General features: G+C 45.4%; 1 protein-coding gene across 1 annotated transcript in view; it reads right to left on the bottom strand.

Moving 5' to 3' along the window:
- The window catches only part of GLRX3 (glutaredoxin 3), a 35469-nt gene extending 11648 nt beyond the window's left edge, over positions 1 to 23821 (bottom strand). Inside the window, exons 1-4 of the mRNA XM_069978938.1 lie at positions 23681 to 23821; positions 12100 to 12208; positions 8671 to 8745; positions 5209 to 5410 (exon numbers count right to left, since the gene is read on the bottom strand). Coding sequence (XP_069835039.1) covers positions 5209 to 5410; positions 8671 to 8745; positions 12100 to 12208; positions 23681 to 23745 — 451 coding nt within the window. The 5' untranslated portion in view covers positions 23746 to 23821. The remainder of the gene's footprint in view (positions 1 to 5208; positions 5411 to 8670; positions 8746 to 12099; positions 12209 to 23680) is intronic.
- Between the last annotated feature and the right edge of the window lie 1126 nt (positions 23822 to 24947).

Raw genomic sequence — 24947 nt, 5'->3', positions numbered from 1 at the left:
GAGCGCGGCCGCTGGGCTTCGGGCGCTGAAATCTCAGTCACCCGACCGGCTCAGGAAGTGGGACACGGCGCAATGAGGTAAGTATAGGGGGCTCTAACGGGGGGTCGGGAGCCTGTCACCCCGGCACGGGTCCTCTTTAAAGGGTAACTCCAGATTGTTTTCAAACTAATTGGTGTCAGAAAGTTATACAGATTTGTAAATTACTTCTATTTGAAAACCTTCCCAGTACTTATCAGCTGCTGTATGTCCTGCAGGAAGTGGTGTATTCTTTCCAGTCTGACACAGTGCTCTCTGCTGCCACCTCTGTCCATGTCAGGAACTGTCCAGAGCAGGAGAGGTTTTCTATGGGGATTTGCTGCTGCTCTGGACAGTTCCTTATATGGACATAGGTGGCAGCAGAGAGCACTGTGTCAGACTGGATAGATGAAATTACTTGCTGCAGGACATACAGCAGCTTATAAGTACTGGAAATCTTGCCATTTTTAGAGGTAATTTACAAATCTATATAAACTTTCTGACACCAGTTGATTTGAAAACATTTTTTTTCACCTGAGTACCCCTTTAAAATGTAGCTTTCCATTATCACTAACTTTTAAACAAACTTTTGAAGCTTGCACACCAGAGTGTGTACAAGAGGCATATTATTATCTGTGGCAATTACGGCATTTTTCACCAGTTTTCCCTATGGCCGGCTCCATTTCTAATTTCCAGTTCTTTCTCAGCTAGTGGGTGCAGAGTAAACCCTTTGATGAAGAGAGGATCCTGTTCCCCTCTATCTCCACAGCCCACCCTCAGAGCAGCAGCATGGAGGACAATACAGAGCAGTACTGATCAGTGTAAGCTGTGAAAGTAGCAATGGAGTGAGCTATACCACTCACTACAAGCTGCTGTATGATCAATGTGTCTCACTCTGCACCTAGCTCCTCCTCCTCTCCACATAGTTCTATAGGTGGCATGTAATCGGATTCCTAAGTCAACTAGTAAGCCCTGTCTCTAAACATGTACAAAAAGCCATTTTTCACAGTGAATCATGTGCTGATGTGTGTTTTTGGGGCAGGTAAATGGAGACAGAGGCATTTTATCTAATAAGATAATGTGCAAAGGTCATCGGAGAAAAAAAAAGGAAGAAATTTTTATCCGAGTGTTTAGACAGAACAAGCTGAAGATACGTCCTCGTAATGAGTTGAGGTCGGAACACTCGGACCCCAGCAGATTAAAACTTTTGGCTCATCTGTGACTAAAATACAGGCAGCTCTTATGGCAACCCCCATTCACACATCCAAGGCCATTTTAACGGTCAGGAAACCTTTAAAAGGAGAAGTCTGGGCAGCGTAATTTTTTGTAAAAGTGTCGGGAGAGGAAGGCTGAAAGAAAGAACATGCCCACACATTCCTAGCTCCAGCGCCACTCCAGTCCCTGGTCCCTTCCTGGTCCAAGTTGGGACCCGGGTGGTGATGTTTCAGGTCCGCTCTGCCAGTCAGTTGCCATGAAGGGGTCCCATCTCAGCTGATGATAGGCTGACCAGACCTGACACGTCACGACCTGGGTCCCAAGTCGCGGCATCAGCGCTGGAGGTGGGAAGGTAAGAGCACGTAATTTCTTTCAGCTTCCCCTCCCCAGCATTTAAAAAAAATAATAATAATAAAAAATAAAATAAAAAAAAAATCGCCCTGCCCAGACATCGGGAAACCATCAGAATTTCCTAACCATAAAAACAGAGGACCAAAAAAGAAAAAAAAAAAAACACTCACCTGCTACAGGCTGCAACGCTGGGGGGAGCAGCCTCTTGTAGCCAGAGGTATAACGGTGTCTCAGGGCAGAAGAGTGATTAACAGGGCCGAGAGCCAAAGGCTCCTTCCCCTGTCAAACTTAACAGCATAAGCTTCTGATTAGGAGCGCATACAGTTAAAAAACCAGCATCAGCATCCAGCGGCACCCGGATGCGCATCTAGAGCTATCTGGAATTCTAGATGCCCTCATAGGCTTCTATGGGGGATCCATGCCAGAATTATAGGACTACTGAAAGGCTTCATTGATCAGTGTTTCCTGACCATAAAAACAGCCACGGATGTGTGAAGGAGGCCTTACATGTAGGTACGGCACTTCATACTGACTAAATAAGAGAGACTTTATTGGGCCCTATTACTATGAAGGTCAGCTCTATTTTAGTTCCCTGTGTCTGCTGGACACGCTTCCATTCATTGACAGCAAGTAAAGTCTTGAAAGTGGAGAAGAACTGAATATATTAGAAAGTTTTAGAACTTTATTAAATAGTTCCCTACCATCTAATATCCAGTGACTAGTGGCAAATGGTTCAGTCTTTGTACCATTGCTGCTAACAATGCAATATCGGGCCATTCCCTGTGTAACACAACCTCAGCCATCTTCATTATGAAGTCCTCTTTGTCTTCCCTGATGTGAATAGCCTCTGCCTGCCCTCCATTCCTATCCCCTTCCAGCGCTGATGCGGTGCTGCCATGATCTGCATGCGGTGGAGGTGTGTGATGTGCGCGGCTTTATTTATTCTCTGTTGCTGCTCAAGTGTTAAGTTCATGTACAGCCCGGAGAAATACACCGATCCTGATATGTGTCATTCATCTGGGAGTTCATTAGTAAATAGCTGAAGGCTGATTGCTTTTGGTTATTCTCTTTCCAATACATTCAATCATTTTTACTGTACCGGGCCCCACCACAAAGCTTTGTGCCGGCTCTAGGCGACGGCATGAAGACTGGGAAGATTGATGGCCTGGATTTCAATTTTAAGGGTTAATGCGGCAGAGTGTAAATGTTGTGCTGTGGGATAGAACTGCAGCCAGATTTTATTTTTGCATTGAAACTAAGATGAATAATGTCCCATAATGTTATATACCGAGACAAATGTCACAATTTCCTCAAGTCTTATGTTATATTATGTTATATAGCGGATGCCAAGAGAATGTGACTTACGGCAGTATCTGTGGGATGTAGACGGACACCGATGGCATTGTCACATGGAAATAAAGCAGCTAAGAGAAGTAGCAGTGCGGTTGTCTGGCTGACTTAAAGGGGTCATCAGGGATAAGAAAAAAACGCAGCTACTTTAATGCAGAAACAGCGCCACCCCGGCCCTCAGGGTGTGTGTGGTATTAAAACTCAGCTCTATTTACTTCAATGTAACGGAGCTGCACATGCAAACTGAGGACAAGAGTGGTGCTGTTTCTGAAAGATAGCAGCCATGTTTTTCTAAGCCTGGAAAGAAAAGATCAGTGATCACAGCTTAGTTTTATAGCAGCATTTTTTGTAAGCAAGTCTTAAATATACCTCCTGTCTGATCAGAGGCTGAGGCTGCTGTTCTGTTCATCCCTCATGCTTTACATTGCATTGGATTGTTTAAGACCAGATGGCTGAACTAGTCCCCCGCCAGTGCAGGGGCACACTGAATTTATGTAGAGATACATGCCTCAGCTTAAAGGGGTCTTCCCATCTCAACTAATATAGTTATACTTGTAAGGCTCATCTAGTTAAATATGGGTGCAAATGCATTCATATAGCAAACTTGCCTCCTTCTTTTGATATGCTGCTCTTTCCCTCTTAAAAGCTCGTTGTCTAGGTAACCGACCACAACTCTGCTCTAAAAGCAGTGGTCTAGCTGGTGTATATACAGCTATAGTACATACAGTATATTACACAGTATATATACACAATCTCTCTAGATGTCTATTGTATACTTTAGCTATCTATACACAGTCAGCCCACTGCTTTTAGAGCAGAGTGGTGGTCAGTTACCTAGACAACACGCTGTCAACAACAGGAGGGAAAGAGCAGTGTATCAGGAGAAGTAGACAAGTTTGCTAAATGATTGTATTTGCAAAAATATTAAAAATGGTCATCCAAGATTAGAAAAAGCAGCACCACCCCTGTCCTCAGGTTGTGTGTGTGGTATTGAAATTCAGCTCTATCCACGTCAATGAACTGAGCTGCAAAACCCCACGCCCAAACAGGAGAGCTGCTGTTTGTGGGAGAAAGCATCCTTGTTTTTTTTAACCTTGGAAACCCCTTTAAAGTGTCAGTCATATTTTTTATTTTAAATTATTATTATTATTATTATTATTTCAGAAATCAATGGTACAAGCGATTTTAAGAAAGTTTGTAATTGGGTTTATTAAGTAAATATACCATTATCTGCATTCAAAAAGACTTTCCCCAGGTCGCCCCCCTCCCCCTCTCTCATATCCACTGCTCATTATCAGGAAATCTCGACTCTTTTACATCAGTGGAGTCCTGTCTGTTCTACGGAGAGGGGAGGGGGAGGAGGGAGATTAGTCAAGAAAATGGTGGTAGTCAATCCTTTTTGATATGCAATAAAGCTTTTGATTTTTAATCACGGAGTGCTGGGACCACCACTTTGTTACCTTCACAGGGAGATTAGTCACCAGCAGAGAGAAGAGAACAAAAGATTACACAGCAGGACCTGTGTGAAAGCCGGTATTCAGAGGTCAGAGAGGTCAGTGCTGACTTAAGAAAAGATAGCCCGTTGATATAGCTGTAAATTAACTCTTTGTTGTCCTGTTTTGGTGCCTCAACTCCCTCAACCCCTCCCCTCTCCATAGAAAACAATGAAGACAGGGGGGAGAGCTTCAAACTGCTTTCTCATGATAAAAATGCATTTTTCGGCTAATAAACCCAATTACAAAGTTTCTTAAAAATCACCTGTACTATTGATTTCGACAAAAAATAAAATAAAAAAAATAATCGACAGTGACACTTAAGTGTTACACATTTACCTACATTAGATGAGATTGGAATACCCCTTTAAATGCCGATGCATCTGAGCTGCCCTTGTGCTGCGTTCTAGCCAGCTCCAAACTAGCGTAGATTTTAGCTATGTTGGCATGCAGGTGTACATTGTAAGAGCATGCGGAGGCCATGCCCTTCTGCATTTATCCCTATTCCCTTTGGTGTACATGGCGCAGACCGGAGAAAAGTAAAAACATTATTGCTCAACCCAGAGTTTTGCGCAAAAATTCCCCGGCCTGTACTTTGTGTTTCAATTCCTCAACTTCTTTGCTTGCTGACAATGTAGAGAAAGCTTTGTGCACACTGAATATCTGATGTGGCAAATGAGAAAAACTTTTTCATTATTCCCCCACTGTGTGTGATGTCCAAAACCCCCGCCCGACATTGGTGAGTATGTGACAAGGTTTCCAGCTCCTCCATCCATTTACATACCACATCGGGGCTCCTGAGGAGAACCTTTCATGAACAGCATACAGGGGGCGGCATTGATCAGCTTCTTCAGCCTCACATTGAGGTCTTCCTTAGGCGCACTGTTAGAGGTAGCTGGGAAGGAGGCGTTTGATGCATGGCGCTGCACCCGTTTGGTCAACTCGGGAGCATGGGCCCCGTCTAACCTGTCAATCTTCTGAGAGTTCTAGGACAGAAAACAGACAATGTAAGTTATTGAGCATCAAATCCAGATTCTGTGAGGTGATGCTGTGATACATTAAACAGATCACTGATCTCAGGGAGACCAGCCAAAGAAAACACTGTAAGCTGTTGCTTAAGAGTCTCAAAAACACAGGACTAGCCAGATATACCTTCAGGAAAGGACCCAGCTATGGGGTGGCTCCTAGAAGGGACACCCCATAGCTGGGTCCTTCCAGGAGCCACCCAATAGGCATTGCTCCCACCTACCCAGAATGCTACTTCACACTGATGAGGGGCAACCCCCCCGAAACAGCTGTCTGTGGATGGATACCTGGTTTTGGTATTTCCCTTGTCATGGTCCTTAGACTCGTAAATTAAGCTGGATATTGACTGAAAGGGACACTTAATATGGTGGTTTTGGTGGTCTCCCTACAGGAGCCACCCCCATAGCTGGGCCCTTTCATGGACGGATATGTGGAGATTGATCTTTAGTAACCATCCAGGGGGATGAAATGGTCTCAGCTCCTGTACACAGAGGGTGTCGGCTGCTATCAGCACCCAACCAGCCTTGTAGTTATTCCCAATTCCACGGCCCATGCAGTCGGCATACAGGAGCCATCAGCGTCAGCCGTCACCGAGCTCCCAGGGAGGCGTGATTGCTGGCAAGATGTCTCGCCAGCTGTGACTAGTTAGGTGCTCTGGACCGTCCACATGACTAGATGAGTATTTTTTAAAATTCAATCAATAATACCATATGGTAAAATGGGGGCTACCAATATAAAAGTATTCATTCCCACAAAAAACTGAAAAGTTATGGTTCCTTAGAAGGGAGCACGGCGCTGTTCTATTCCAGGCACCGGCAGGGGATGAAGCACTGGAGAAGGACCCCCCAGTGGGAGGAAACCCCTGCCCCCCTCTCCACCCCCGGACGGTGTAGGGGAATAGAATGGCGTCATACGTGAAAATCGACCATAAACTTTTGAGGCCTTGAATATGTTTCTTAGCTTTCTCTGTTCTTGGGAAAGCTGGGTGACGGCCACTAGTAGGCCCACTACACCTGCAGACCTGATCATAAAAGTAAATGTGATTTTCAGCGTTCAGGAATAACAGAGTAGAAAGTTATAGACAGTCATGGCCAACAGAGGGTGATCTACACCCACAGAACAATGTGCACAAACTCCCAGATCTGAAGCCGAACAACAACACAAAATCATTTTAACTAACTTTGCATTAAAACATTGTATGGATACAACTTTCTACTATATAAAGTACTGCAACTTCCTATCACCCCACCAGCTGAGATCCCCAGTGTACGCTGTATAGACACACAGGATACACAGACTGGCACAAGGATGGTAGTTACTCTATGTGGACTGTTCACACCTTCTGCAGACTGATCTACAACAGTGCAGGAATGAGAACATTTCCTAGATGTCAATGTAGCTTAAAGAGACTCTGTACCCACAATCTGCACCCCCCCCCCCCCCCCAAACCGCTTCGGATAGCTGCTTTTAATCCCAGATCTGTCCTGGGGTTCGTTCGGCAGGTGATGCAATTATTGTCCTAAAAATTAGGGCACAGATACTCTAGGCCACGGCAGTTTGGCACAGGGCTGCAAGTTTAAAAGTTGTTTTTTAGGACAATAACTGCATCACCTGCCGAACGGACCCCAGAACAGATTTCGGATTAAAAGCAGCTATCCGAAGGTACAAGTGGTTTATGGGGGTCAGATTGTGGGTACAGAGTAGTTTTAATAAGCAAAGGATCTTATAAAGGGAAAACTTGAAGAGGTTATAAGGTTCTAAAATATATACAGTAGTACATATCTTATCATTAACTGTACAATAAATAATCTGGTCATGTAGATAAGCGCAACTCCAGCATCCCAGAGTCCCAACTTTTTGCATTTACAGGAGGCAGGAGAAGTAGGATGCAGCTCTAGGGAATCTGGAAAACATGGAAACAGCCAATTGCCTTTGGCTGTATCCATGTTTTCCCAGCATTCCTAGGGCTGCATCTATCTTCTCCTGTCTCCTGTAAATGCAAAACGTTCGGACTCGAGGATGCTGGAGTTGCGCTCATCCCTAGAGAGGACCTTACAGCAGGGAGTATGCTGCCAGATCAGGGAATACACAGGGAGGAGATCAATTCTAAACTAATCAGATTTGCTCTGAAAACCTCAATTCCAATTTTTTGGGCAGAAGCGTGTCAAAGGGTGGTATACAATATACGGCTAATGGATGGGTGTGTGTATGATGTCCAACCAATATGAACTAGCCGTCGACTTTACACACAATCTGAAGGCTGATTTGAGCGAATCTATCAAAATTAAATTCTGCAAGATTCACTCATCTCCAATTGGAGCACTGCGGCTAGATATGGCTTGGAACGTTTAAAAAAAAACAATATAGCCATCTTTACTTTCACTTTCTACACCATTATACAGTAATACCTTGGTTTTCGAACGCTTTGGAACTCAAACTGCTTGGTATTCGAACGAAAATTTACCCAGAAGTAGTGTTTGGAATTCGAACTTTGCTCGGTTTTCGAACGTTTTTGCGAGCGTGGATGTTGGGTTGTACCTGGCCAGTTAAGCAGTGGTGAGGCTTCACATACAGTACAGTGCTGTATAAGACTGCTGGAGTGCATATACAGTGCAGTAGTAGTACAGGCAGTGCACCACCATCTCCCATACATTACAGTGCTTGGATGGGGGGACGCTATACAGTAAAGGATGGGTGAGGAGTTGGTGACTCCTGTACTATAATTGCTGGTTCTGATGAACATTTCTTATGTTTAATGTCCTGTACAGTATAGTGCTGTTCTGTACTGTACTGTAGTGATTATACTGAGCACTTATCAGTGTAATAAATGAGTATTTTAGGTAATTGTTGGTGGCTGCTGGAACCAATTAATCACATTTACATTATTTCCTATCGGAAGACACTGCTCGGTTTTCAAACTGCTTGGTTCTCAAACTGCCTTCCGGAACCAATTAAGTTTGAGAACCGAGGTACCACTGTATATCCGTTTCTAAAAAAAAAAACACCCCTTTAAGGCCACATTTGCCCCAGTCCTTAAAAGGTTACACTTCGCCTCTCCTATTCCGGCAATAGTCCCATTTTTATAAAAAGACGTTACATGGCGGGAGCGAATATGTCTAAACACATATAGGCACCTACAAAGAACACACTCATTCTATCCCTACACCCATTCCCGCACGCACTCACATACATTATGCATCGTCCTTCCGCCTTTTCTTACCTTAAAAAACAAGAAGGTTGGCACAGAGGTGATCTCGTACTTTTCCGACACTTCAGGAATGGCTTCGGCTTCGAGCTTCAAATAATAAAATAAAAAGAACAAAAAAAAAAAAGATGAAAAAAACAAACAAAAAAAAAAAAAAACGACAATGTAGAAGTAATTTTATTTTCATGTCCCCCTTTAATGGCACGTGTTTAGAAAACCCTCGCAGGGATACTTGGGATGTTTAAAATGGAGTTGAATGCAAAAACTTTGCAAGTCATTTGCATTTAAATGAGACTCGCCGGGCTGCCCCTGTCATCCACTGAGCTTGCACTATGACAAAACAGGTTCAAGGGTTCTTATTTTGTTGCACATTTCAAAAGATGCCCCGAGGCGGCAAATAAAATTTTTGGTGCACTAGTGACCTAGTAAATTTTCAATCATATGCAGCTACTACTATATTGAAATCCATAAATCACTGACCCCAGTTATGTCATGATTACAGTGCTTATTTTCTGCCCAAAGCAATTCTAGCTGTTTGCTCTATTGACTAATTTCGAGAGGCAGTACATCAAGACTGACATTTGCAGCTCTCTGCAAATTATGAAGCCAAAAGAAAAAAAAAAAGAGAGAGAAAGGAAGGAGAGGAAAGGAGTATTTCTTCAATAAGCTATTGATGTCGGGTACATTTTTACGCTTAACCCCTTCCCGGTATGCAGCTGGTTCCTGGGCAGAGCAATGGGCAATGATGTTCAGTGTTTTTTATAAACGAACGGTGGCAGATAATTAAACGTGAGTCAGTCGGACAATGGGGGGGGGGGCTATGATAGTTGGGCAAAGAAAAGGGCAATGACATGGCATGGATGTGCAAGAGAAAAATTTAAAAGGATTATCCAGACTTAAAAAAACATGGCTGCTTTTTGTCCAAAAACAGCGCCAATCTTGGGTGCGGGTTTTGCAGCTCAGTTCAACTAAAGTGAATGGAGGTGAATTGTTATACCGCACACAACCTGAGGACAGGGGTGGCGCTGTTTGTGCAAGAAAGTAGCTGTGTTATTTATTTATTTTTTAATATACACATTTTATGCACACAGGTGAACCCATCCCATGTAAATGCAGATTTAAAGGGGTACTCCAGCAAAAAAAAACTTTTTTCAAATCAGCTGGTGTCAGAAAGTGCCAGAGATTTGTAATTTACTTCTATTAAAAAGTCTTCCAGTACTTATCAGCTGCTGTATGTCCTGCAGGAAGTGGTGTATTCTTTTCATTCTGACACAGTGCCCTCTGCAACTGTCCAGAACTATCCAGAGTAGTAGCAAATCCCCATAGAAGACCTACACCGGGAGATCTACACAGCAGCCACATAAGCGGATGTTCATGCATGGCATATTTGTTATAGAAAGTTCTGAAAATACTTGGGACTTTGCATTATAATCTGTGATTTATATGATATGATTGGCATCCTGGTTTTTTAGTGTATGACTTGATGCCTGCAAAGGCTTCTTGTCTGTTATATCTATTGTTGTACCTGTTGGTTTTTTGAAAAAAATTGCATAAAGAAAACCTTGTTAAAAAAAAATGAATAAAACAAATAGAAATGTATGCAAACCAGAGAATGCCGGATGAAAAATGGGAGGAGAATGAATAACATCTGCCCATTGCAACCTATTATGTTCCAGCTGCCTTTTTTATATAAAAGAAGCGATCTGATTGGCTGCTATAAGCAAATGTTCCACTGCACAAGTTAGGATACATGTTCCCCATAACTCTGATCTTGAGGGCTTACATCCCAATACTGGCAATAAGGCAGTCACATGTATACCACAGCATAGTCCTCCTTTTTATCAGACCAGAGTCTTTATGTGACTGAATCTGGTCTGCTATCATGCATAGACTGCCACACTACTCTGCTATTGTATCCCAACCTAGTCAGGGCTTAGCGGAGTGAATGAAGCCCTACGGGTACGACTGAAGTATACACCAGGGGTTTGTTTTGAGGACGTCTCACATACTAGCTGATATATAGCAATACAATGAGCGTATTATATACCACTGTGCTGTTATACTGCACATACAAGTTAAAAGGAGTATTCCCAGCTTAACTAATATAGTTATATTGCACGGCTCATCAGGTTAAATATTTTTTTGCAAACTTGTCTTCTCCTCCTGATATGCTGCACTTTCCCTCCCATTGCTGACATTTTATTGTCTAGGTTACCAACCACTGCTCTGCTCTAAAAGCAGTGATCTAGCTGATGAACATATAAATATAGTGTGTGTGTGTGTGTATATATATATATATATATATATATATATATATATACACATATATACACAATGAGCTGTCAATAATGGAACTTTTTCAGCTTATATTTAAAGAATATATGGAGGAAAAAGAGGGTCTTTTTATTTTTTTTAAGTCTCAATATTTTTTTTTTAATTCTTTTTAGTCCCATTTCGCAACTTAAAGGGGTACTCCAGAGAAATAAAATTTTTAAATCAACTGATGTCAGAAAGTTATACAAATTTTAAATTACGCCTATGAAAAAAAGTTTTCCAGTACTTATCAGCTGCTGCAGGAAGTGGTGAATTTTCCAGTCTGACACAGTGCTCTCTGCTGCCACCTCTGTCCATGTCAGGAACTGTCCAGAGCAGTAGCAAATCCCCATAAAAAACCTCTCCTGCTTTGGACAGATCCTGTTGCGGGCAGAGGTAACTAAGAAGCACACTGTGGCCACAAATTTGATTCCATGGCCTCTGCTAATCATAGTACCACCACACACTACTACTGACACAGTCACATCTTCTATGCCCACACTATCACCATGACATAATAGCTCAACGGAAAAACTCACTTATCATAATGTTCTATTATGTCATGGGATGGAAAGAGTTAAAGCGAATGTCTCATCAGATACATTCGCTTTTAATTGTTGCATAAGAATAGAAAGGCGCAGGCATGGGGAAGCAGGTGCAGTAATCCTTTTTTTGAACCGCGGCCCAGTTCCCGCACACAGCCCTGGTCTATTACCAAGCAATGACCGGGGCTGAAGGAGTGGAGGTGAGCTGGCCCGCCATTAGATTCAACGGAGCTGCAACATAGAGGGGCGGGACTGCACGACTCCAGTGATTCAGCCCAGGCCAGTGCTTGCTAATAGAGCGGCGCCATGCTCGGGAATAGGGGTGCGGTTAAAAAAAAAAAAGGCATCTGCTTTCCCACGTTCCAAAAAAAGCTGTCAGCTTTCCCGCGTCTGCGCAATTCTATTTATGTGCGACACTTAAAGCAAATGTACCTGATGGTACATTCGCTTTAAGGTAAAGGTTCAGGTCCAGAGACAAGAATTTAGTATCTTGTGGTTCCCAGACATGAGGGTCCAATGTAGATGCTGGACAAAAAGGAACCACCACCACCACGTAATAAAGGCCAGTTTGCATAATATCCCATACCTTTACGAATGTGACTCCAGGCTGGACCTTGGCCAGTTCGGCCATAACGTCGTTCATCTGCGCACACTGTGGAGCCCATGGCGCCCAGAAATGTACAACAAGCAAAGATCTGAAAATAGAAACAGATCAGATAAGTCAACGTGGCAGACTTACTAATAAATGCTTCCCAGCCTATTCCCATATCTTCTAGGAAGGAATCATCTGCTCAGCATCCTAAACTCATGGCCAGAGTACAGAGCGGTTACTAAGAGTGTGCGTCTCGCCTTCTAGAGCAGCGTTTCCCAACCGGGGTGCCGCGGCACACTGGTGTGCCGTGAGAACCCGCCAGCTGTGCCGCGGGATCCCGGTCGGAAATTAGAAACTGTCCCTTTAATATCCCTAGAAGCTGCGGCCGCGCAGCTTCTAGGGATATGCCGATGGATTGATGTTCCGCCCGCTCACATAGTGAGCGGGCGAAACATTCAATCGCGCACAATGTCAGAGCAGGACCTGTCAGCGTCCTGCTCTGACATTGACTCCCATAGGCCGCGGCACTTCATGCCAGCAGCCTATGGGAGGCCGGGACGTGACCTCTCCGGCAGGCGTGATGATGTGACGTCATCACGCCTGCCGGAGGTTCAGTCGCCGCGGCTCACAGGACGGAGCCTGAAGAGGAGGGAGAACACACAGCGCCGATTAGGTGAGTATGATGGTTTGTTGTTTTGTTTTTTTTTAAACTATTGGTGCATATTCTCATACTGCAGGGGGCATTATATGGGGGGCATACTGCAGGGGGCATTATATGGGGGCATACTGCAAGGGGCATTATATGGGGGCATACTGCAGGGGACATTAATATATGGGGGCATACTGCAGGGGGCATTAATATATGGGGGCATACTGCAGGGGGCATTATATGGGGGCATACTGCAGGGGGCATTATATGGGGGCATACTGCAGGGGGCATTATATGGGGGCATACTGCAGGGGGCATTAATATATGGGGGCATACTGCAGGGGGCATTAATATATGGGGGCATACTGCAGGGGGCATTAATATATGGGGGCATACTGCAGGGGGCATTATATGGGGGCATACTGCAGGGGGCATTATATGGGGGCATACTGCAGGGGGCATTAATATATGGGGGCATACTGCAGGGGAAATTAATATATGGGGGCATACTGCAGGGGGCATTAATATATGGGGGCATACTGCAGGGGGCATTATATGGGGGCATACTGCAGGGGGCATTATATGGGGGCATACTGCAGGGGGCATTAATATATGGGGGCATACTGCAGGGGGCATTAATATATGGGGGCATACTGCAGGGGGCATTATATGGGGGCATACTGCAGGGGGCATTATATGGGGGCATACTGCAGGGGACATTAATATATGGGGGCATACTGCAGGGGGCATTAATATATGGGGGCATACTGCAGGGGGCATTATATGGGGGCATACTGCAGGGGGCATTAATATATGGGGGCATACTGCAGGGGACATTAATATATGGGGGCATACTGCAGGGGGCATTAATATATGGGGGCATACTGCAGGGGGCATTATATGGGGGCATACTGCAGGGGGCATTATATGGGGGCATACTGCAGGGGACATTAATATATGGGGGCATACTGCAGAGGGCATTATTAATATATGGGGGCATACTGCAGGGGGCATTATATGGGGGGCATACTGCAGAGGGCATTATTAATATATGGGGGCATACTGCAGGGGGCATTATATGGGGGGCATACTGCAAGGGGCATTATATGGGGGCATACTGCAGGGGACATTAATATATGGGGGCATACTGCAGGGGGCATTAATATATGGGGGCATACTGCAGGGGGCATTATATGGGGGCATACTGCAGGGGGCATTAATATATGGGGGCATACTGCAGGGGGCATTATATGGGGGCATACTGCAGGGGGCATTATATGGGGGCATACTGCAGGGGGCATTAATATATGGGGGCATACTGCAGGGGGCATTAATATATGGGGGCATACTGCAGGGGGCATTATATGGGGGCATACTGCAGGGGGCATTAATATATGGGGGCATACTGCAGGGGGCATTATATGGGGGCATACTGCAGGGGGCATTATATGGGGGCATACTGCAGGGGGCATTAATATATGGGGGCATACTGCAGGGGGCATTATATGGGGGCATACTGCAGGGGGCATTATATGGGGCATACTGCAGGGGGCATTATATGGGGCATACTGCAGGGGGCATTAATATATGGGGGCATACTGCAGAGGGCATTATTAATATATGGGGGCATACTGCAGAGGGCATTATTAATATATGGGGGCATACTGCAGAGGGCATTATTATTATATGGGGGCATACTGCAGGGGGCATTATTATTATATGGGGGCATACTGCAGGGGGCATTATTATTATATGGGGCATACTGCAGGGGGCATTATTACTGTATGAGGGCAAAGCAGGGGGCACTTGTACTCTGGCCTCATGGCCATAGTACGTCTCATTGTACCCCTTTATACTGCAGTTATATGAGCCACATAATTATCAGCACCATATACTGTGGCTATACAGTGCACATCACCACAGTATATGGTGCTGATAATTATGTGCTCATATACGTGGGACTGTATGTATGAGTTTTCATGGGACTGTTATATGGGAATACATGGCACTGTATGTATGAGGTTACATGGGATTGTATATATGAGGGGGTTATCCTTTTTTATTTCACTTTTTTAAAATGAATAATTTATTGAAAGGATCTCTGCCCGGCATATGTCACTCTTGAGGGCTTAAAAAGCAGCTCTTGTGGTGATAAGAAGCTGATTTAAAACCCCCAAGAGTGAACTCCGTGAACTATATGTATAATATGTACTGTTTTAGTGTCATTTTGTGCCATTTTGGTTGGTGGTGTGCCCCGGGATTTTTTAAGTATAAAAAGTGTGCCGCGGCTCAAAAAAGGTTGAAAATCACTGTTCTAGAGGACCAGTCCTGATCACACAGACATCATCTATTATCATCTATTAATTTGAATGGACACTGTGTAATACTTCATATCGCCTGGGGTGGCGCTGCAGGGAAACAGAACACTCACTGCCAGGTTTCCGCACAGATTACACATGAATGGGAGTCCCCACAGTGGGACACATTGTGATCAATCTATTATCAAGCCGGTACAGTGCTCCAAGTTGCCTGATTAGCCTAAGAATATAACTACAAGAAAATGGCACCTAGGAAGAAGGCAAGAAACTTACTTTCTTCATTCTCAGCACCTTTAAAGGGGTTGTCCGGCGAAAAAAAATTATTCACAGAATAACACACATTACAAAGTTATACAACTTTGTAATGTATGTTATGTCTGTGAATGGCCCCCTTCCCCGTGTTTCCCCCCACCCACGCTAGACCCGGAAGTGTGGTGCATTATACTCACCGCATGTCGTGTCGTCCACGGTCTCCGATCGTCAGCAGTGACGTCTTCTTCGGGAGCTTGGCGGATCTTCCCGAGTGCCGGCCACCCTCTGCAGCGTCATCCGAAGCTCAGCCGCGATTGGCTGAGCATAACTGTGCTCAGCCAATCGCGGCTGAGCGGCTGATGACGCGGCCACGTCATCAGCTGCTCAGCCGCGATTGGCTGAGCACAGTTATGCTCAGCCAATCGCGGCTGAGCTTCGGATGACGCTGCAGAGGGCGGCCGGCACTCGGGAAGATCCGCCAAGCTCCCGAAGAAGACGTCACTGCTGACGATCGGAGACCGTGGTCGGCACGCGACAGGTAATGTATAGCGCACCACACTTCCGGGTAAACGGGTGGGGGTGGTGGGACACGGGGAAGGGGGCCATTCACAGACATAACATACATTACAAAGTTGTATAACTTTGTAATGTGTGTTATTCTGTGAATAATTTTTTTTCGCCGGACAACCCCTTTAACTTTTGCTAATTATATTATGACCTCTGCAGCTTACTAGGAGACAATGTTCTTTGTTATGAAACATTTCAGTCAGTACAATGTCACCGTGTGGTCACAGAGGTTTTGATGTTATGTGACAGGAGAGCTGACCATACAGTGCAAGTACCTCCCCCCCCAGGATTCTCTGCTACTGAATATGGATGTGCAGCAGTTGTACACATGCGCAGTAAATGTAGACACCTAGTGGCCATATGTATAACATTGATTCCAAATGAAACGTTAGACGTTCGGTATATCTAACCTGCGGATACAGTAGCGGACAAACCGCATATGCAGCCGGGGGGGCTCAGAAAAGGAGAGGGACCCACTCAGTTGCCCCCATTACAGCATCCCCAGAAGCTGCAGCCACGCAGGGGGCTTTATTACTATGGGGGTGTGGTCACAACAGGGGCCATTATTTCTAGGGGGTCTGTACACAGCAGGAGGCATTATTACTATGGGGGGGTCACAACAGGGGGCTTTATGACTATGGGGGGTCACAACAGGGGGCCTATGCCTACAGTGCTGCAGTAACATTATATAGTCGAATATTCCATTCACATCCAGAGCGGAGGATTGTTTGCTGCTTTGCAGGTGAATAGAGTATAATGGCTGCAAATAGTGTTCCGGATGCCATATCCAGCCCCATCTCTGGCATCAGCTATGGCGTCCAGGACAGTCGCTCTGATATGCTACATGCAACGTACTAAATGCAGCTCCTGTTTATTTTAATGGGAGCTGAGACGCAGTAGATGCTAGGGGTCATGACCACGAACCCCGATCTCAGTGATCTGCACTCGTCTACTGGACCTTCACAAGGCTCAAATAACCGCAAAGACCGCTCACACAGAGTCATGGGCGGCTGATAATTATTTTATTACACACACAGAACATGTCATCACCTGATAAGTAGGAACAGACCTATCAGGAATGAGTATTTCTAGGATCAGCTGCGTAAAAAAGCAAATGGTCGGAGTACTACTGAGTATACAACTTGTGCGAAGATGCTTTATATAACAGCCAGGCAACAGCCACAGTATGGTGATATACCTAGAATATAGGGCGCAGTATACAGTATGGTGTTATACCTGGTATATAGGGGCACAGTATACAGTATGGTGTTATACCTGGTATATAGGGGCACAGTATACAGTATGGTGTTATACCTGGTATATAGGGGCACAGTATACAGTATGGTGTTATACCTGGTATATAGGGATACAGTATACAGTATGGTGTTATACCTGGTATATAGGGGCACAGTATACAGTATGGTGTTATACCTGGTATATGGAGCACAGTATACAGTATGGTGTTATACCTGGTATATGGGGGCACAGTATACAGTATGGTGTTATACCTGGTATATAGGGATACAGTATACTGTATGGTGTTATACCTGGTATATAGGGGCACAGTATACAGTATGGTGTTATACCTGGTATATGGGGGCACAGTATACAGTATGGTGTTATACCTGGTATATGGGGGCACAGTATACTGTATGGTGTTATACCTGGTATATAGGGGCACAGTATACAGTATGGTGTTGTACCTGGTATATAGGGATACAGTATACTGTATGGTGTTATACCTGGTATATAGGGATACAATTTACTGTATGGTGTTATACCTGGTATATAGGGGCACAGTATACAGTATGGTGTTATACCTGGTATATAGGGATAGAGTACACAGTATGGTGTTATACCTGGTATATAGGGATACATTATACAGTATGGTGTTATACCTGGTATAAAGGGATACAGTATACAGTATGGTGTCATACCTGGTATATAGGGGCACAGTATACAGTATGGTGTTATACCTGGTATATAGGGGCACAGTATACAGTATGGTGTTATACCTGGTATATAGGGATACAGTATACAGTATGGTGTTATACCTGGTATATAGGGGCACAGTATACAGTATGGTGTTATACCTGGTATATGGAGCACAGTATACAGTATGGTGTTATACCTGGTATATGGGGGCACAGTATACAGTATGGTGTTATACCTGGTATATAGGGATACAGTATACTGTATGGTGTTATACCTGGTATATAGGGGCACAGTATACAGTATGGTGTTATACCTGGTATATGGGGGCACAGTATACAGTATGGTGTTATACCTGGTATATGGGGGCACAGTATACTGTATGGTGTTATACCTGGTATATAGGGGCACAGTATACAGTATGGTGTTGTACCTGGTATATAGGGATACAGTATACTGTATGGTGTTATACCTGGTATATAGGGATACAATTTACTGTATGGTGTTATACCTGGTATATAGGGGCACAGTATACAGTATGGTGTTATACCTGGTATATAGGGATAGAGTACACAGTATGGTGTTATACCTGGTATATAGGGATACATTATACAGTATGGTGTTATACCTGGTATAAAGGGATACAGTATACAGTATGGTGTCATACCTGGTATATAGGGGCACAGTATACAGTATGGTGTTATACCTGGTATATGGAGCACAGTATACAGTATGGTGTTGTACCTGGTATATAGGGATACAGTATACTGTATGGTGTTATACCTGGTATATAGGGATACAGTATACAGTATGGTGTTATACCTGGTATATAGGGATACAGTATACAGTATGGTGTTATACCTGGTATATAGGGGCACAGTATACAGTATGGTGTTATACCTGGTAGGTATATAGGGATACAGTATACTGTATGGTGTTTTACCTGGTATATAGGGATAGAGTACACAGTATGGTGTTATACCTGGTATATAGGGGCACAGTATACAGTATGGCGTTATACCTGGTATATGGAGCACAGTATACAGTATGGTGTTGTACCTGGTATATAGGGATACAGTATACTGTATGGTGTTGTACCTGGTATATAGGGATACAGTATACTGTATGGTGTTATACCTGGTATATAGGGATACAATATACTGTATGGTGTTATACCTGGTATATAGGGATACAGTATACAGTATGGTGTTATACCTGGTATATAGGGGCACAGTATACAGTATGGTGTTATACCTGGTAGGTATATAGGGATACAGTATACTGTATGGTGTTATACCTGGTATATAGGGATAGAGTACACAGTATGGTGTTATACCTGGTATATAGGGGCACAGTATACAGTATGGCGTTATACCTGGTATATGGAGCACAGTATACAGTATGGTGTTGTACCTGGTATATAGGGATACAGTATACTGTATGGTGTTGTACCTGGTATATAGGGATACAGTATACTGTATGGTGTTATACCTGGTATATAGGGATACAGTAGGGCTGGGCGATTAATCGAATTAATTCGATTAATCGTCCAGAACGTTGAAATCGATTTGATTTTTTGTGAAAATCGTAAATTCGATTTTCACAAAAAATCATTTCGGGCTGCGGTGCCGGGGAGGAGCTGAGAGAAGGGGGGTTGCGGTGCAGGCCGGCGGGAGAGCCGTAGAGGGGCGGTGTGGGTGAGCGGGGAGAAGATGCTGGGTGGCCAGGCTGGAGAGGGGCGGTGCAGTGCCGGCGGCCTCCAGCCACTGACAGCGCCGCCGCTGATCTGCCCCCGCCCCTTCCACTGAGTGTCCCACTCCCCTCCCGGCCAGATATGGAGGTCCCGGGTCTGTGGAGGAGGAGGCCGCAGGGACTACAGTAGGTGGTGATCGCGGCGCTGCTCGTCCTGGAGCTATACAGCGGGAACGGGGGGCTCGCTGCAGACCCCCGTTCCCGCTGTATAGCTCCGTGACCCGCAGCTATGCGATCACCACCTACTGTAGTCCCTGCGGCCTCCTCCTCCACAGACCCGGGACCTCCATATCTGGCCTGGAGGGGAGCGTGTGTGTGATGGTGAGAGGAGGAGGAGATGTATGTGCCCTCCTGCTCCAATCACCTCCAGCTGCACCAGTCACCCCCCAGTCCCCTCAGTGTCCCCCCAATCCCCTCATTGTTCCCTCAGTGTCCCCCCCCAGTCCCCTTCAGTGTCCCCCCCCCCAGTCCCCTTCAGTGTCCCCCCCAGTCCCCTTCAGTGTCCCCCCCAGTCCCCTCATTGTTCCCTCAGTGTCCCCCCCCCCGTCCCCTTCAGTGTGTCAACCCCCAGTCCCCTTCAGTGTGTCCCCCCCAGTCCCCTCATTGTTCCCTCAGTGTCCCCCCCCAATCCCCTCAGTGTTCCCTCAGTGTCCCCCCCAGTCCCCTCAGTGTCCCCCCAGTCCCCTCAGTGTCCCCCCAGTCCCCTTTAGTGTCCCCCATTGTCCCTCCAGTCCCCTTTAGTGTCCCCCAGTCCCCTTTAGTGTCCCCCATTGTCCCTCCAGTCCCCCAGTGTCACCCCAGTCCCCTTTAGTGTCACCCCAGTCCCCTTTAGTGTCACCCCAGTCCCCTTTAGTGTCCCCCAGTGTCACCCCAGTCCCCTTTAGTGTCACCCCAGTCCCCTTTAGTGTCCCCCAGTGTCACCCCAGTCCCCTTTAGTGTCCCCCATTGTCCCTCCAGTCCCCCAGGGTCACCCCAGTCCCCTTTAGTGTCCCCCAGTGTCACCCCAGTCCCCTTTAGTGTCCCCCAGTCCCCTTTAGTGTCACCCCAGTCCCCTTCAGTTTTACCCCAGTCACCCCTCATCTATACCTGTACTACTACACCCCTTATCCACTATACCTCCACTCCTACACCCCCTATCCACTATACCTCCACTCCTACACCCCCTATCCACTATACCTCCACTACTACACCCTACGTAGATGGAGGCACAAACATGATTTCCTATACTATATGGGGCCTCTGTTACACTGGAAATCAATACAGTTGTTGTCTAAAATATTAAAATAGTATCTGATGCTGCAGGGAGAAAATGTTCTGTTTATTTAGCAAAAAAGGAAAAAAATCGAGATTTAAATCGAGAATCGTCAAAAAATTTTAAAAAAATCGAGATTTTATTTTTTGCCCATATCGCCCAGCCCTAGGATACAGTATACTGTATGGTGTTATACCTGGTATATAGGGATACAGTATACTGTATGGTGTTATACCTGGTATATAGGGATACAGTATACAGTATGGTGTTATACCTGGTATATAGGGGCACAGTATACAGTATGGTGTTATACCTGGTAGGTATATAGGGATACAGTATACTGTATGGTGTTATACCTGGTATATAGGGATAGAGTACACAGTATGGTGTTATACCTAGTATATAGGGATAGAGTACACAGTATGGTGTTATACCTAGTATATAGGGATAGAGTACACAGTATGGTGTTATACCTGGTATATGGGGGCACAGTATACAGTATGGTGTTATACCTGGTATATAGGGGCACAGTACACAGTGTATGAGGTGCAGTATACAGTGTGTGGGGTGCAGTATACAGTATATGGGATACAGTGTATGGGGTGCGGCATACAGTGTATGGGGTGCGGCATACAGTGTATGGGGTGCGGCATACAGTGTATGGGGTGCGGCATACAGTGTATGGGGTGCGGCATACAGTGTATGGGGTGCGGCATACAGTGTATGGGGTGCGGCATACAGTGTATGGGGTGCGGCATACAGTGTATGGGGTGCGGCATACAGTGTATGGGGTGCGGCATACAGTGTATGGGGTGCGGCATACAGTGTATGGGGTGCGGCATACAGTGTATGGGGTGCGGTATACAGTATATGAGGTGCAGTATACAGTATATGGGGTGCAGTATACAGTAGTAGTATACAGTATATGAGGTGCAGTATACAGTATGGGGTGCAGTATACAGTGTATGGGGCGCAGTATATAGTAGTAGTATACAGTATATGAGAAGCAGTATACAGTATGGGGTGCAGTATACAGTATATGAGGTGCAGTATACAGTTTGGGGTGCAGTATACAGTAGTAGTATACAGTATATGAGGTGCAGTATACAGTGTGTGAGGCACAATATACAGTATGGGGTGCAGTATATAGCATATGGGGTGCAGTATACAGTATATGGGGTGCAGTATACAGCATATGGGGTGCAGTATACAGCGTATGGGGTGCTGTATACAGCGTATGGGGTGCAGTATAAAGCGTATGGGGTGCAGTATACAATGTATGGGGTGCAGTATACAGTGTATGGGGCGCAGTATACAGCATATGAGGTGCAGTATACAGTATGGGGTGCAGTATACAGTATGGGGTGCAGTATACAGAGTATGGGGTGCAGTATACAGTATATGGGGTGCAGTATACAGTATATGGGGTGCAGTATATGAGGTACAGTATATGGGTGCAATATACAGTATATGGGGTGCGGTATACAGTATATGGGGTGTGGTATACAGTGTATGAGGTGCAGTATATGAGGTGCAGTATACAGTATATGGGGTGCGGTATACAGTGTATGGGGCGCAGTATATGGGGTGCAGTATACAGTATATGAGGTGCAGTATACAGTATATTGGGTGCAGTATACAGTGTATAGGGCGCAGTATATGGGGTGCAGTATACAGTGTATGGGGTGCGGTATACAGTATATGGGGTGCAGTATATGAGGTGCAGTATACAGTATATGAGAAGCAGTATACAGTATGGGGTGCAGTATATGAGGTGCAGTATACAGTATATGGGGTGCAGTATACAGTATATGGGGTGCAGTATACAGTATATGGAGTGCAGTATACAGCGTATGGGGTGCAGTATACAGCATATGAGGTGCAGTATACAGTATATGAGGTGCAGTATACAGTATGGGGTGCAGTATACAGTGTATGGGGTGCAGTATACAGAGTATGGTGTGCAGTATATGGGGTGCAGTATACAGTATATGGGATGCGGTATACAGTATATGGGGTGCGGTATACAGTATATGGGGTGCAGTATACAGTATATGGGGTGCAGTATACAGTGTATGGGGCGCGGTATACAGTATATGGGGTGCAGTATACAGTATATGGGGTGCAGTATACAGTGTATGGGGCGCAGTATACAGTATATAGGGTGCAGTATACAGTATATAGGGTGCAGTATACAGTATATGAGGTACAGTATATGGGGTGCAGTATACAGTAGTAGTATACAGTATATGAGGTGCAGTATACAGTATATGGGGCGCAGTATACAGTATATAGGGTGCAGTATACAGTATATGAGGTACAGTATATGGGGTGCAGTATACAGTAGTAGTATACAGTATATGAGGTGCAGTATAAAGTATATGGGGTGCGGTATACAGTGTATGGGGTGCGGTATACAGTGTATGGGGCGCAGTATATGGGGTGCAGTATACAGTGTATGGGGTGCAGTATACAGTATTTTGGGTGCAGTATACAGTGTATAGGGCGCAGTATATGGGGTGCAGTATATGAGGTGCAGTATACAGTATATGAGGTGCAGTATACAGTATATGAGGTGCAGTATACAGTAGTAGTATACAGGGTTACCCCGATATTAGGATCACATACACTATATACATGATGCAGACTGATGACCTATGCTGTGACCTCCACCACACTGAGGTCAATGGTCACACACCCTCCAGACACCTGACCCCCTGCCCGGGGCCTCTATAGGCGGCAGCTGGGATGTCACGGCTCCCGCAGTCACGGAGGGGACACCGCATGGTTGCCGCATCACGCCATACACACGGTGCGTTCTCTATAACGCACCCCCGTCAGTCACACACATACTTATCGCTCTTCTGTAACAGCTCCTCAAAATGCCCCACAGAGCCGGCTTCTAGCACCGCCGCCATGTTGCCGGGAACTACAGGACACCGGAGCGCCGAGCTATCGATGCGCCACTAGAAGCGTCTGACTGTATCACATGTGCCCGAGCGGCGCGCGCCTCCTCCGCAGCCCAGACCTGAGCGGCCGAGCGCAGAGATCCCGATCAGCTGTGCGTGTATAGAGGAGCGGACACTGCTGATGCGCCAGCTGAGGTAAAACTACAATTCCCATCATGCCCGGACAGCCAAAGCTTTAGCTTTGCCTGTCCGGGCATGATGGGAATTGTAGTTTTTAAACAGCTGTGAGTTTGACACCTGAGCTTTACAGGTCTAAGCAGCAAGAATAACGTAAAGCAATGAAAAGCTGTAAAATTTAGTAAAACTTATACATAAATTCCTTTATATTGTAAACCTGTCAAGTTATAATTCCAGAAGGAATAACAGAGACTGAGTGCTGCATAGTTGTAAGTAAAGATTCTTTGTAATGTCACAGACCGGCAACCATATCACCAGGGTAAGTAACCACAGGCGGCAGGCCGGACCGGAGCGCTGCCGCTGGACCAGCAAGGCCAGGGTATTTCTGCGCTTGTTTTTTCCTGGACAATTTGCATTTCTTAAAGGTGTTTCTTATGCTGCGTTTACACGTAACGATTATCGTGCAAATTTGCGCAATAACGATCGAATTCAAACGATGATCGTAGGTGTAAACGCAGTGAACGATCAAACGACGAGCGAGAAATCGTTCATTTTGATCTTTGAACATGTTCTCAAATCGTCGTTGATCGTTCGCAAAAAATTCGCAGATCGTTCCGTGTGAACAGTCGTTCACCGATTTAACCAATGTGTGAGATAGGCTAAACGATCGCAAAATGAATTTTCCAAACGATATATTGTTCCGTTTAAACGCTGATCGTTAAGAAAAAAAAAAAAAATCGTTACTCCGACATCGTTAATCGTACGACCGGGCCAATTATCGTTTCATGTAAACGCAGCATTAGAGGTGTCACTTTATACTGTAGCAGTACAAGGTAACAAGGCCCCTCCGCTGCCTCCAATGGCTGCATCAGGAACTGCAGGGCTGCTCAAGCATTGGTCCCGACCTCCCTAATTATCTATTCTAACACATAACAGTAGAACAGACATGAGAGTTGGTGAGGCAGCCAGTGTCACTAGCATTGTCGCACCGTACCATGTAGCAGAGTGAGCAGTGATTGTGCCTGCTCGCTTTG

This window comes from Dendropsophus ebraccatus, chromosome 8 (genome assembly GCF_027789765.1).
Source record: "Dendropsophus ebraccatus isolate aDenEbr1 chromosome 8, aDenEbr1.pat, whole genome shotgun sequence".
NCBI classification, from domain to species: Eukaryota; Metazoa; Chordata; class Amphibia; order Anura; family Hylidae; genus Dendropsophus; species Dendropsophus ebraccatus.
Note: the sequence above shows the minus strand (reverse complement) of the source record. Positions and strands in the feature narration are given on the sequence as shown.